The 14,180-nt window shown below is 47.1% G+C and overlaps 1 protein-coding gene across 4 annotated transcripts in view; it reads right to left on the minus strand.

Annotated features, from left to right (window-relative positions):
- Positions 1 to 14,180, minus strand: part of IL1R1 (interleukin 1 receptor type 1) — an 87,356-nt gene that overhangs the window by 23,924 nt on the left and 49,252 nt on the right. For 3 of the 4 annotated variants that reach the window (XM_067704064.1, XM_067704065.1, XM_067704066.1), the window contains 2 exons: positions 9,570 to 9,720; positions 3,553 to 3,619 (listed from right to left, as the gene is read on the minus strand). In XM_067704064.1, coding sequence (XP_067560165.1) covers positions 3,553 to 3,613 — 61 coding nt within the window. In that variant the 5' untranslated portion in view covers positions 3,614 to 3,619; positions 9,570 to 9,720. Of the gene's footprint in view, positions 1 to 3,552; positions 3,620 to 6,914; positions 7,019 to 9,569; positions 9,721 to 14,180 lie in introns of all 4 variants that reach the window. The other variant, XM_067704067.1, reaches the window with a different exon arrangement.

The raw sequence follows: 14,180 nt of genomic DNA on the forward strand, positions 1-14,180 counted from the left end.
AGAAAACACAACATATCAAAACATACGGCATGAAAAGGAAACAATACTTAGAGGAAAATTGATAGCACTAAATGTCTGTATAAGAAAAAAAAAGATCTCAAATTATGACTTCGGATTCCATTTAAGAAATTTTTTAAAAAATTACACCCTAAGTAAGCAGAGGATAGTAATAGATCCAGGAGAAAAACCAATGAAATGGAAAACAAAAACAATAGAGAAAAAAATCAAAGATACCAAAAGCTAGTTCTTTCAGAAAAATCAATAAAATGGATAAATCTCCTGCCATACTGATCAGGAAAAAAAGAGAGGTGACATCTCTCATTCAGATGATTTTAAAAGAGTAATGAGGAAATATTATGAACAGCCTAATGCCAATAAATTCAACAACTTAAATGAAATGGGCAAATTCCTTGAAAGTACAGACTATAAAATCTGCCTGAAGAAGAAACAGATAACCTGAATAGCCCTACAGGTATTAAAGAAACGGAAAGTGTAGTTAAAAACCTCCCAACAACAAAAAAAATTTCAGGCCTCGATGGCTTCACTGGCATATTCATAGAAGGACCAACACCAGTTTTACACACACTCTTCTAGAAAACTGAAGAGTCAGTAACACTTCCCAGTTCACTCTAGAGGTCAGTATTATTCTAATTCCAAAACCAAACAAAGACATTCCAAGAAAAGAAAACCACAAAACAGTCTTCATCGTGAACATAGATGCAAAATTTCTTTAAAATATCTTAGCAAATTGAATGCTACAATATATCAAAAAAGGACAGTGCATTGATGTACACAACATCCCCCCCAAAAAAACCACAATAAAACAAAACTAGGAATAGAAGGGAACTTCCTAAAGCTAATAAAGGACAGCTATAAAAACCTTACAGCTATCGTATACAAGATTAGAAACAAGGTAAGAATGTCCACTCTAACCACTTCTATTCAACATTGTATTGGCAGATCTAATTAGTGCATTAGGCAAGAAAAAGAAATGGCATACGGATTGAAGAGAAAAGTAAAATGTCTCTATTTGCAGACAACATGATTCTCTATACAGAATATGCTAGGAAATCTACCGAAGACCTACAGGGTTTGTAAGTTGTAGGATACAATATGAATATGCAAATTTGAATGTGTGTGTCTATATTACCTAAGAACAATTAGAAACTGGATTTTTTTAAATGCCTTTTACAAAAGCATCAAGATATGAATAATTTAGGATAAATGTGACAAAGGATGCATCAGACTGATCCAATGAAAATTACAAAATAAATTTATTTAAATAAATTTTAAGAGATCTAAAAAAATGAAGACGTCTATACTTTGTTCATGGATCAGAAGACTTGATATTGTTGAGCTGCCCCGTTCTCTCCAAACCAATTAATACTCAATTCAATATTATCTTGTGATGATGGTTTCAGGGGTGGATATGTATGTCAACACATCAAATTGTATACCTTAAACGTGTGGTTTATTGTATGTCTATTATAACCTCAATAAAGCTATTTAAAAACAGAAATGGAAATAAAAGTGGCTAGGCACTCAGCAAGGTACCTGCACTGATGGAGGACTGGTAAGTATTTAGCTCCGAGGAGTAACAGTAGCAATAATAACAGTGATAAAAGAGTAAACCTTAAGGTCTCAGCTCAACACACTCTATTTATCTGGGGGTTGCTCCACCACTCCATCAAAACTGCTCTGATCAAAGTCACCTATGACTTTTAAGTTGCTAAATCAAATCGACAGCTCTCGGACGTCAGCTTACTTAGCACATCTGCACTGGACACGCGTTATTCTCATCCCTGAAACACGTTCTTCACTTGGCTTTCAGGACATTTGTCTGGTTCTCCTCCTACCTTTCAGGCCAGTCTTTCACTGGTTCTTGGATGAATGGAAGCCTGACCGCCCATCCCTGGAGGGCTGCAGGGTTCACTCCTTGAGGTTCTTTTCTAACCACACTCACTCCCCAGGTAGACCCATCTAGTCTCAGGGTTCTAATAGCAGCTGCTTGCCAAGGTCTCCAATTTTATACTTCCAACCCCTGGCTCCAGACTGCTTAGTCAACATCTCTACTTAGACATCTAATGGACAGCTAACTTTAACATGTTCAGTCTGAACACGTGACCTTCCCCCCTCCCATCAACGGCAACTCCACTTTACATGCGCTTGGGCTGAAACCCTTAGTCATCCTTGATTCTTCTCTGTTTCTCACACCCACATCCAATCTGTCTGCAAATCCTGCTGGCTCTGTCCTCAAAGTATATCCAGACTCTGACGACTCACTTCTCCTTGTCACCCTTGAATAAGTTACCATCATAGCTTGCCTGGATCACCGTAATGGCCTCCTAACTGGCCTCTCTGTTTCTCCCTTTGCCTCCCTAGGATCTGTTCACAGTAATAAGAACCAGAGTGAGCCTTTAAAATATGGAAACTCCCTGGCGGTCCAGTGGTTAGGACTGCACACTTTCACTGCCGAGGGCCCGGGTTCGATCCTTGGTCGGGGAACTAAGATCCCACAAGCCGCACGGCATGGCCAAAAAAAACAGAAAGGAAAGTTAGATCACCTCTCTGGTTTTAAACAGGGAACCTACACAGTCTTCCCACCTCAGAGTACAAGCCAAGATCCTTAGAGAGGTCTACAAGGTTCTCTCTACACAGTCAAACCTCCACCGCCCCCCATTACCTGAATGACCTCACCCTGTATCACATCCCTCACCATTCCCTCTGCTCCAGCCACAGCAGATTTCAGCCCCTGGAACATGCCAGTACTCCCGGCCTCAGGGCCTTGGCACGTGCTGCCTAGAATGTTTCCCCACCCCCAACCTGATCTCTATATAGCTCCCTCCTCCCGCTCCATCAGGTTCAACTCAAAAGTCAGCTTCTCAGTGAGGCCTTTTCTGGCCACACTATCAAAAAATCCCCAAAGTGAATACTTTACTTTTCTGCTTCTTTTCCTCTCCACACTTATCGCCATATGACACAATATATCTTTACTTATGTAATGTACTGTCTCTCTCCCCCACTGGAATGTAAACCCCAGGCAGATATTTCTGTCTGGATTATTCACCACTGTAGCCCCAGCAGCTAGTGCCTGGCACACGGCAGGAGCTAAATACGTTCGTAGCGGGAGAGGGAGAGGGGAAGAGAAAGAATGAATGAATGGAGAAAACACAGAACTGCCAGCTGTGGTTCATAAAGACTGCTTTTAACACCTCTTCTGAATGAAAGCCAGGATTTCCCATATTACACTCTTCAAGCAGCAACCAAGTGGGAAGAGGCCTGGACTAGACACTGGTGACGTGGACTATAGCTTTTGCTCTGAAACTAGCTGCATGACCTTGGGCTCTTAACCTCACTGGGCTTCAGTTTCCCGATGTATAAATGAGAGAATGAAAAGTAAAGATCTTGAAAGGACATCCAGCAATACAGTTCTGTGACTTGGGCATCCACAGACACACGTAAGAAAAATGACTCTGTTCAGCAAGGTACTTCATGTATTCTAAATAACAGATTTTCTTAGCAGACAGGAACACAAGGAAATGCTTAACTCACCAGCCTCCAGAGAAGAAGTCAGTAGAGCTATGAAACAAACAAGCCTGAATAATACTTTCATATTCTCCTGGAGAAACAGAGGAATGAAAGAAAAATTTTAAATGTTACTATTCCCCCAAACATCTCTAAAACTACACACACGGACTCCCCCCCTGGTCCCACCCTTACCCGCAAGTCACACTGATGGGTTAGTCTCCCTACATCACTTAATGTGATCATGCTTCTGGACGCAAACTGGGGAAAAGGGGGATGAAGATTTTTAACAGAACTGGGGACGAACTCACACAACTTAAGATTAACAAAACTTCCATCAACTGTCCCAACGTTCATTTCCATTTAAATTTCCCCCAAATCTAATCTATGCTACACCCAAAATAGACTACCCACTAGACCCTAAACCATCTTGCCTCTACTTACATGGATGTGTTCCCCACCTGGAATGTACCCACTGCCAGGACCCACTTGCAAAGTCTCCCCATACTTCTAGATCCTGCGAAAGCTCACACCTTCGCTTTATAAGGTAAGACACTAAACCGTTTGTACGAAATGGTAGAGCTGCATGAAAATGCACCAGAAAGACTAAAAGAAATAATGACAGTATATCAAAATTGGGTTGCTTCTTGTGGTTGGTTGGTTTGCCCCTTCTCTGGGGCTTTTTATCTAAAATTTCTATAATAAGCATGTATTCATCTTATCACAAAGAAAACCAAAAATATAAACAAAACCTCCACAGCTCCTCCGAGTGGTTTAGAAGCCACACTAACATAGGAGCAGCTACAACAGGTATTGATCAGCCATAGGGCTACATAGTAAACTGAGGTCCTGGTAACCTAGCATTTCAATTCCCTAACACTCTGTCCACGTACTTGGCAGGGGGCGTAATCAGATGAGGCATTTGGCTGGTGCTGGAAGGAAAGCACGCCTGTGGCTTTATCCATAAAATATCCCTAAAATCATATCAATTGAAAAAGGAAAAAAGCACTCCATTTTGCCTACCTTTCTAAACTTCTCAGGCCCAAATTAAGTTAATGTTCAGTACGGCCCCCTTTACCTTTTTGAACGTTCCTGTTCAGTGCTCCTGAAGGGGGACCTTACAACTACATGCAATAAATTCCAATCTCGTGCTTCCAGTGAACTTATGCACAAGTCTATTCAACAACCTATGAATTCCTAGTATTCCACAGGCCTCAAACCAAACTCATTCTCTGCACCAGCCATGCTCCCCACCTTAGTGACGGGGAGAGCACTGCCACACTCCCACCCACCCAACGAGCGACCCAGGCTCAGTGACCCTGACACCCGCCATCCCCAGAGCTGTTCTCACCAGCCCTGAACAGTCCGGCTCCGGAGATCACCAGACCAGCCCGGTTCACTCATACCCACTGCTGATGCCTCTTTAGCTCAACAATCACCGGCTCCTTCCTGGATTAATTATGCCAACTAGCTCCTTATCAGTCTCTCTGCCTATGGACTTACTGCTTCTATTCAATCCAGGGATCTTACAAACTCATAGTTACCAAGTGATCGGTTCAAAGCGCCTTCACCGGCTCCCCAGTGCACCCCAAACAGTCCGCACCCCTCAGCAAAGCACACGGGTCCTCTGTGCTGAGGCTCTGACTGCTCAACCCTCCACCTTCCTCTCCCCATGCCCAGTTCATACGTCAGCCTTCACCTTGCCCAGTTCTCCAACCTCAGAGCCCTTGCCTTTGCTATTCCCTCCACCCTTCACCTGGTGGTGAAGGTACCTCCCCACCCAGCAGGTCTCAGCCGGGGTCACCCTCCTCCCACCAGCTCCAGGGAGCCCCCAGAACCCTTGCCTGGCCAGACCGTCTCTCTCTGGGCCCCTGCAGCAACCTGTGTTAATGCCTTCGCACTTTTCACTGCAGTTACCCTAGGACAGGGAGCCTCATGTGGGCAGGAACCATGACCCGCCTATCACTGCACTCACAGCTTCCAGAACTGTGCTGGGAACTCAGAAGCCCTTGATAAGTGTTCACAGAATGAGTGAAAAAATGAACTAAAGAAACAGCTATCCCCTCGACCCGACCTCAGGGGCAATGTCCAGGGCAGACCGCATAATTTCATGCTTCAAAAAAAAGCTGTCCTTTTCATTTTACAGAAGATGAAATTTGCCTATATTCTTTTCTGTAGCCGTAAGTTAATTGCAAACAAAATATTTTAACTAAGACATCACAAACCCAGATTCTAATAACATGCAATCATTTGAATATTAGATGGAAAATGTCCTACTTAAGAAGTGGTATTAAAAGGTATAAAAAAAGGGACAGTGTGCTTTTTAAATACAGGCATACCTCGTTTTATTGCGCTTCGCTTCACTGCACTTTGCAAATACTGTGTTTTTTAACAAATGGAAGACTTGTGGCACCCCTGCATTGAGCAGGTCCATCGGCACCATTTTTCCAACAGCGCCCACTCGCTTCATGTCTCTGTGTCACATTTTGGTAATTCTCAAAATATTTCAAACTTTTTCGTTACTCTCATGTTTACGTCATTCTGTGATGAGGGATCTTTGATGTTACGGCTGTAATGTGTTTTGGGGGCACCACAAACCACATCCATATGAGACAGCAAACTTAACTGATAAATAGTGTGTGTGTTCTGACGGCTCCACCATCTGGCTGTACCCCCAGCTCTCTCCTTGGGCCTCCCTAGTCCCTGAGACACAACACTATTGAAATCAGGCCAACTAACAACCCTACAATGGCCTCTAAGTGTCCAGGCAAAAGGAAGAGTCAATCAATGTGGCAAATTTCAGTGTCGTCTTACTTTGAGATTGCCGTGGCCACCTCAACTTTCAACAGCCACCACCCTGAGCAGTCAGCAGCCACCGACATCCAGGCCGGACCCTCCACCAGCACAAAGATGATGACTCGCTGAAGGCTCAGATGACCGTGAGCATTTTTTAGCAATGAAGTATTTTTTAGTGAAGGTATGTACATTGCTTTCTTGGACATAACGTTATTGCTCATTCAATACACCACAGTATAGTGTAAACATAACTTTTATATGCACTGGGAAACAAAAATTTCGTGTGACTCACTTTATTGCAATATAAGCTTTACTGTGGTGGTCTAGAACCAAACCCACAGTATCTCCGAGGTGTGCCTGCAAATGCAGGGAAAAAGAAGACAATCTAAGCGTGAGAGACACCCCCATCCGTATTCTCCTCAGTTTACCCCCAGCATGAGTGCAGTGATCCCTATACCTGATTCAAGCCTTGAAACCTACCTCAGAGCCATGAGACCACATTCCTTAAGTATCCTGTAATTCTGACGTTTTACTCACATAAATTAGCCTTCTCCCAAATTAGTCTAGATTAAGAGTATTATTATCATATTTACCTTGAACCTGTATTCAGATTATTAAATAAGATGGGAGGCTTTGACGTCTTGCAGTCTGGCTTATTAACTATTTCTGTAACCCTGAGGAGGTGTGTTTTAAATTTCTATGATAGAAGGAAGTAAATAAAGGGTTAAAACATTTCCCGATTACCTGTTCCAGGCCAATCCATTACTCACATTAGTTTATTAAAGACACCACAAAATCAACTGAACTCTGCCAGGTGTTCGTTCATTTAGTCACAAGCTCTGGCTTGTTCGATGAGTGGGCGGGGGAGAAGACAAGGAAGGTGCCAGGCTGAATTCATACAGAGTGTGTCTGGAGATGTAATTCCAAATTAATTGTGGGCAAACAACGTTTAAGAATTGCAAGTCCAAGGACGGTGCGACCTTGGACACAATTCCTCCTGAGCCTCGGTTTCCTCGTCTGCACAGTTGGCAATGGGCTGGGTGACTATAGACCCCTTCCTATCTAATAGTCCATAGAATGCAGGAGCCCGGCCCCAGGGGTCCAGGTTTTACTTCGCCTGCCCTGGAACTGCTCTGGGAAAAAAGCAGGGGGGTGAGAGAAGCCCCTTCCCCTCAGCAGGGGACCTTCTGAATCCCTGTCAGTCTCCAGGATCCTAGGGCAAGGGGTTTGGCTCCAGGCCATGGGATGGGGGTTAAGAGTCCCATGAGTCCGGACAGTGTAGAGGAAGCAGGTAAAGACGTACCATCCAAGGCCAAACTAAACAAAAAAATGAACAAAACCCCCCGTAGGTCCCAAAATGATACAAAATTCCAAGGGTGAAGCCAAACCTGACTAGCCTTCACCCTGCTAGTCCTTGAAAGGCTGGGCAAATCAGAAAATCCCTCAACGACATTTGTGTTCTGCTGTATACCAACCTATACAGCCTGTATACCAGGCTGTATATGCTAGTGCCAGGGACAAAAATAATTTTTAAAATTCAAAATAAAGAAAGTGAAATATAAAACAAGAACCCGCTCTTCAAGATGGTCACAATTCAGCCGTCAGCCACATGTGATCACGCAATACATCCCACATAGCCATCAGTGGCACACTGGATAAAAGTTCAGCCTCTGTGTCGCAGTTCCCCCTTTGGACAAAATGGGGATGATAACAGTATTTGTCCTTGAAGGCTGTGATTAAGTGAGTTGTCACACGTGAAGGGTTTAGAACATTGGCAAATGGTCACACTCTGAATTAGTTATCGTAAGTCACCCCACGCTCTGACGAGAGATGTAAGTTTTGGTAAAATGTTCTCAGGTATCCATTCATTTCTTTATTCATTTGCTGCCAAACCACAACTGTATGTTGAAGATCTACTACATGCCTGTGTGTACACTTGGTCCTGGGAACAAAACTAGGAACAATGACCCAGGGGCTCGAGGAGCTCCCCAGCCAGCAGGGAGAGTGGACATGTCTGCAGAGTTACACCACAATGCGGGACTGACTGTCCATGGGGAGAGAGACGCCCCGGGTAGGAGGGAAGACAGGGCCTAATGCGCCCTGCAGGAGGGCTTCTGGACCAGGTGAGCCTCACGGTGGGGAGAGCATGGGGGAGATTCATCATGTTCCGGAGCATAAGTCAAAGGTGAGGCGCCGGGAATTCCCTGGTGGTCCAGTGGTTGAGACTCTGCGCTTCCACTAAAGGGAGCGCAGGTTCGATCCCTGGTCGGGGAACCAAGATCTCACGTGCTGGGTGCGGCCAAAAAAAAAAAGTGAGGTGCCAAGAGGCAAAGCTGGAGAGATGGAAAGTGCCCAGGACAGAGCCTTGCTGAGCAGCTGGGACTGCCGTTTGTAGGTGGCAAGACAATCGCGTAATGGTTTTAAGCCACAGAGTGGTACGCGATCAGATTTTCATCTTTTAAGGAAATGTTGGCACTCATGTGGAATATAAACGGGAGAGGTGTCTGGGGAAGGGCTGTAGACGAGCAGGGATGCAGGCATGAGTGGCCAGCAGTGACAGACAGACGGAAGGGGGCATATCTGAGTCCCACTCAGAGGCAGGCCAGAGAAGGGGTCTGGGACCCACCGGCCCTGATTCCCTCAGGTGGGACCAGCAAGGGCAGGGCAGGTGAGGAGGGAAGGTTCTGGCACCCACACAGCCGAGGAGATGCCTGGGGGTGTCGCTCACGGCACCACCGGCCTGGGTCTCCTGAGACCATGTAACAGAAATCGAGAATTCGATTGTGAGGTGGAAATTCAGTGACGTGGGCATGGAACCCGGGACGATCTGGAATTGAGGCAGCTCAGACCTGCACTGGGAGCCACCGTCACATGGTCACAGCTGAAGCTGAGGGGGAGGCAACCCTGAGAAACCGGGTGAGCAGTGCTTTTTTTTTTTTTTTTGGTTCGCGGGCCTCTCACTGTTACGGCCTCTCCCATTGCGAAGCACAGGCTCCGGACGCGCAGGCGCAGCGGCCCTGGCTCACGGGCCCAGCCGCTCCGCGGCATGTGGGATCTTCCCGGACTAGGGCACGAACCCGCGTCCCCTGCATCGGCAGGCGGACTCTCAACCACTGCGCCACCAGAGAAGCCCAGCAGTGCTTCTTAATGGCTTCACAGACCCCTTCAGAAGTCAGAGATGTCCCAAAGAAAAATGTACCGCCAAAACCAAAATATTTTGTATACAATGGGAAATAGTCCAGAACTACCTGAAACAGGGTGGAGGACTTCAGCTGTTGACGAGAAAAGGCCGGCGAGCCCCTGGGGTGAATCAGCCCAGTAACTGTGGAGGAGGCCTTGTCTCGTAGGAAGTGACCTGCTCCCTAGGAAGGAGTCACCATCTTCAGGGGGCGCATCTACCTGGGGAAGGAAATGCACACACAGGCATGAGCTGGAACAAGGAACGTCAAGTCCCCGACCACCACACGGATCTCACGGGGTCCAACGAAACAAAACAGGCTTACAAAGGTGAGTCACCTGTTTAAAGAGCACGTGTTCCACAGTCCTTTGAGAAAATCAAGTCAGGGGTGAAGAATACGGAGGCTGACAACCCCTAGTTTTGTTTTAAATTTTTATTGGCGTAAAGTTGCTTTACAATGTTGTGTTAGTTTCTGCTGTACAGCAAAGTACATCAACTCTACGTAAACATATATCGCCTCTTTTGCATTTCCTTTCCATGTAGGTCAGCATAGAGCACTGAGTAGAGCTCCCTGTGCTATCCAGTAGGCTCTCATTAGTTATCTATTTTATACGTAGTATCTATAGCATCTATATGACAACCTCTAGTTCGTTTTGATTAAACGCACACACCTGGCACTTTGCTGCACACAGGGATGAGTCAAACCACCTCTTAACGCACCTGGCCACTTAACGCACCTGGAGAATAATGCTCAGGGAAACACACCAGATGCCAGGAAAACCTTCCAGGCCCTGGTTAGTAACAGTCATCCCCTCAGAATCTTCACTCTTCCTTTGCACCAAGCATATTAACACACTGGCATTCCAAATTACATAACTTAAGATAACTTCTAAAAAGCTGAGCTGGGAATGCCCTACTGTGACATCCTCTAGAAGTTTCACCATTCATTCCCTGGTTTTGCAGCTTCCTTTTAGTGTTTTGGAGTGTCATATTTTTTTCTCAGGTCTGAATCATTTCCTTAGGCCTCTGAGAAGCTTATAAGGCCTTTTAATGCCCAGTGGATAAAACAGCCTAATTCAACGCCAAACATTCTTCTTAGACTAAATGTGCTAATTGCCACCCTTGTTACTCACTTTGGACTTAAGAGAAAGTACAGGGCGTCCCATCAAGGTGTCAGAGCTCGCCATCATGAATCATAACAGGACACAAGATTAAAGACAAGCCTCCCAGATATTCCCGTCTGCAGGCCCAGCAAAGGGCCCTCCCCACCTCCAGCCGTGTGGCCCAGAATGACCGCAGCTGATGGCAGTCCCGTGGACGACGTCTGGGAGAAATTAACAGACTGGGGGAGGGGTGGATGGGCAAGCGGACCAGATTTGTTTGGAAGGTCCAGGAAACCTTCTGCAGGGAAGGACACCCCACAGCCCTCTAACCACTTTCCTGCCTCGATGCAGTGATGCCTATGCCACGTATGAAGTTTCCCAGACTTGCTAACATCCTCTCCATAGCAGCTTCCAGCTGATGTGCAGGGGTGCAGCAGTGCACTGAGGTACCCCACTGCCCAACCCAGGGCCGTCGTGGGGAGCCTGGGTCAACAGGCCTCGGCTACTCACCCCACCTCCAGCAGCCTGGCCCGCTCACGACAGTGCACCGTGGAGTGGAAACACGAGGCGCGACTTTCTACGACGCTCGCTGCAAAAGCGAGCCCTTGTGAGCTCCCCAAGCCCAGCTCCCGTTGCCTTTTGGTGATACCGTTTGGAAACTAGTACATCACAGCATGCCTGTGTGGTACATGGAACATACATAGAAAGCTAGTGGCTTATTAAAGACAAAGCGAAAGTACAAATGTGAGGCATAGAGCCATTTCCTCCTAGACCCAGAATGAGAAACTTCAACGTGAGCTCATTTATAAGAACAGAGATTAAGCATCAGAATTTACAGTGAGTGTATTGGCCCCAACCAAAGCCCCCCTTCCGGGAAGGACTGACTTTATCCATAGCGCCTTCCTGTCACTGCAAGAAGTTCCACACCCAGTGCAGACAAAGGAAAAGAGACATGGGGGTGGGGTGCTGTCATAAGAACCCGAGGGATTTCCACAAGTCCCAGAGCCCCCGTGAAGGGCGGGGCAGGGCATTTGCTCCTAGTTTGTGGCCACAGAGCATCTAGTAAGGCCTTCCTATTCTTGAGGAATTTCCTTCTTGTTTCTAAGGAATTTCCTTCGTGTTTCTGAGGAATTCCCCCTCTCTGTGACTCTTGCCTTCCAGGACAGAAGCCACGCAGAGGACTGAGGTGGCGCACAGCAGATGCACCCCAGATGCATGAAGGCACACTGCTGCGTGGGCCCAGGGTCCGGGCTGCACCGTCCCACACAGGGTCTACAGGGGGCAGTGCCCCGTGGGGCTTGAGCAGTTTCTATCTACAGTAACCTCCAAGCCTGACTCCCCGGCCTGCCCCCAGCTCCATCCCATACTGTGAGGGCCCTGAGTGTGCATACAGGCAGACATCCTCCCGTCTGGCCCTGGCCACTCTGCAGACCAGGGAGGCCCTCAGGCGGTGGAGTCCCCAGTGGACAACCCAGGAAAGAGGGTTGCACACGCCCTGGAATCCAAGTCCAGGTTGTCTGGGCAGGGAATTCCAGGGCTCTTGGGCCCCTGGACCATCCTCTTGGCCCTACAGACTCCTAGCCATGCCGAGGCCAGCAGCCGGCTCTGAGAAAGAGAACAGAACCCTCCAAAGTACAGGGCCTGGGTGGGACCTCTCCTGCCAGGTCTAAGGGAAGTTTCTGGAGAAACCCAAGGAGAGACATGACAACACTAGGGGCCCCATCCTCTTCCAGGGACCTTAAGTAGCAGAGCCCCGCCTCCTAAATATAAAAGGAAATCCTAACGGTACTTTCCACGTCTCCACCTCACGCCTACTCGCTCTCCACACTGAGCACCGCGTAAAGACACGGACGGCATTATTTCCTACAACTTCTCATCCCAAACATTAATCAACGCGGCCTCCGTGTATATCGGACATCATGGGAAACTATTCAGAGAATGACGTTCCAACTGATTCACCTGTAACTAAGAAGGCACAGTGGATGAGCCCCTGGGGAAAGCAAGGGCTGTAAGGCAGGTTCTTCAGCTCGTGAAATGGCACCACCCACGTGTTCTATTGAAAATCTGTGGAGACGTGCACAGGGAATGGATGACGGTATTAAAATGAAGTTCATAATTATGATGTTCACCTGTTACAAGCATTCAACCAGCTATAAAACAGTCGATATTATTCAGACCAAAAATGTCAGTTTTCGGAACTTATAAAGCCAGGGAACTACACGATGGTGGGAAATACTTTAGAATTCTGTGCTTACACAAGTCCTTGTTTTTTTAAACTACAGCCATGAATACCTGCCCAGAGAAGCTGCAGACGGCCAGGGATCTCAGAGCCCCTGTTCCAGGGGTAAGGATTCTCCCTGAAGCTTTTCTAGGGGGAGTTATTTTTATATTAGAGGATGCAGGGCTATGTCATGAAGAGGAAAGAAAAGTCTTCAAGAGATAAAACATGAGGCAAAGAACTATCTCTTAAGGTGATACTGTGGAGTGCTGGGTTGAGCATCTACTCTTCGCTTCCCAAGAGGAGCATTTTGGAGGTAAACTCGGCGAGGCACTATCTTACGTAAGCACCACGGTCATCTCCATTCCGTCCCAGCCACGAGAAACAGAAGCACTGGGGTCCCACAGACTCACACCCACCAGCCCAGACACACAGAGCAGCCCAGCCCCGAGGATGGACGGGGCCCCAGGACGGCTCCATACGGGGAAGGAGAACGTGAACGTGACCACCTGGTGGTCGCCACGGTGTGCCCCCCGACGTGACATGATGACTGTTCCCATTCTGCAGAGATGAAAAACACACAGACATCCTAAACCCTGACTATGTGGTCAGCATGGCTGTCACGGATCTTCCCCCGAGAAAAAGCTTTCCACGACTCTGAGCATACAAAACCACTCCCACCACAGAGGGAAAAGGAACACTTATCCTCTCAGAAAATCCAAAAAACCCTGAAATATTGGTGATTTTCCTCTCGGGGGACAGATCCAAAAGCCTAGCTCACAGAACTATTTGACTTATTTACCCAAACGGGGCAAGGAAAGTTGCTTTTTTTTTTTTTTTTTTCCATCATAAGGGTATCACGTACAGGACATGAAGATAAAGTAAAAATAGCCACAGAGGTTTCTGGTGTTGCTAGGAAATCTAAGTTATTCAGCTCTTACACGGCTCAAAGCCACCAGATTGGTGGTGTCACGTGGGTTTTAAGGGCAAAGGGGAAAATGAGGCAGAGAGGGAGTGATCACCATCACAAGAGGGCTACAGACAGGAGTGGGCTTGACCACTAGGCTGGAGTTTGACAAGGTCTCCACTTTGCCTTCCTTGGGCTCCTGGACAAGAGAAACCAGACCCGGTGATGGGAGTGACTCTGGTCTCCATCCCTGGTGACCTTTTAAGCGCACTGCCTTGCCCCTTCCAGAATCTCATCCTGAAGCACAGCCCCAGCGCAGACACTTGCCAAAGGCTCTGAACTGAGTCTGGCCACACAGGACTTGCAAAAAGTCAACTGTGAGAGACAGAATGCCCCGAGCACTGCCTTCTCGTCGGCTGAGAAGTCCCACTTCTCAGAGTGGCGACTACAGGC

The sequence above is a fragment of the Pseudorca crassidens genome, chromosome 14, assembly GCF_039906515.1.
Source record: "Pseudorca crassidens isolate mPseCra1 chromosome 14, mPseCra1.hap1, whole genome shotgun sequence".
Classification (NCBI taxonomy): Eukaryota; Metazoa; Chordata; class Mammalia; order Artiodactyla; family Delphinidae; genus Pseudorca; species Pseudorca crassidens.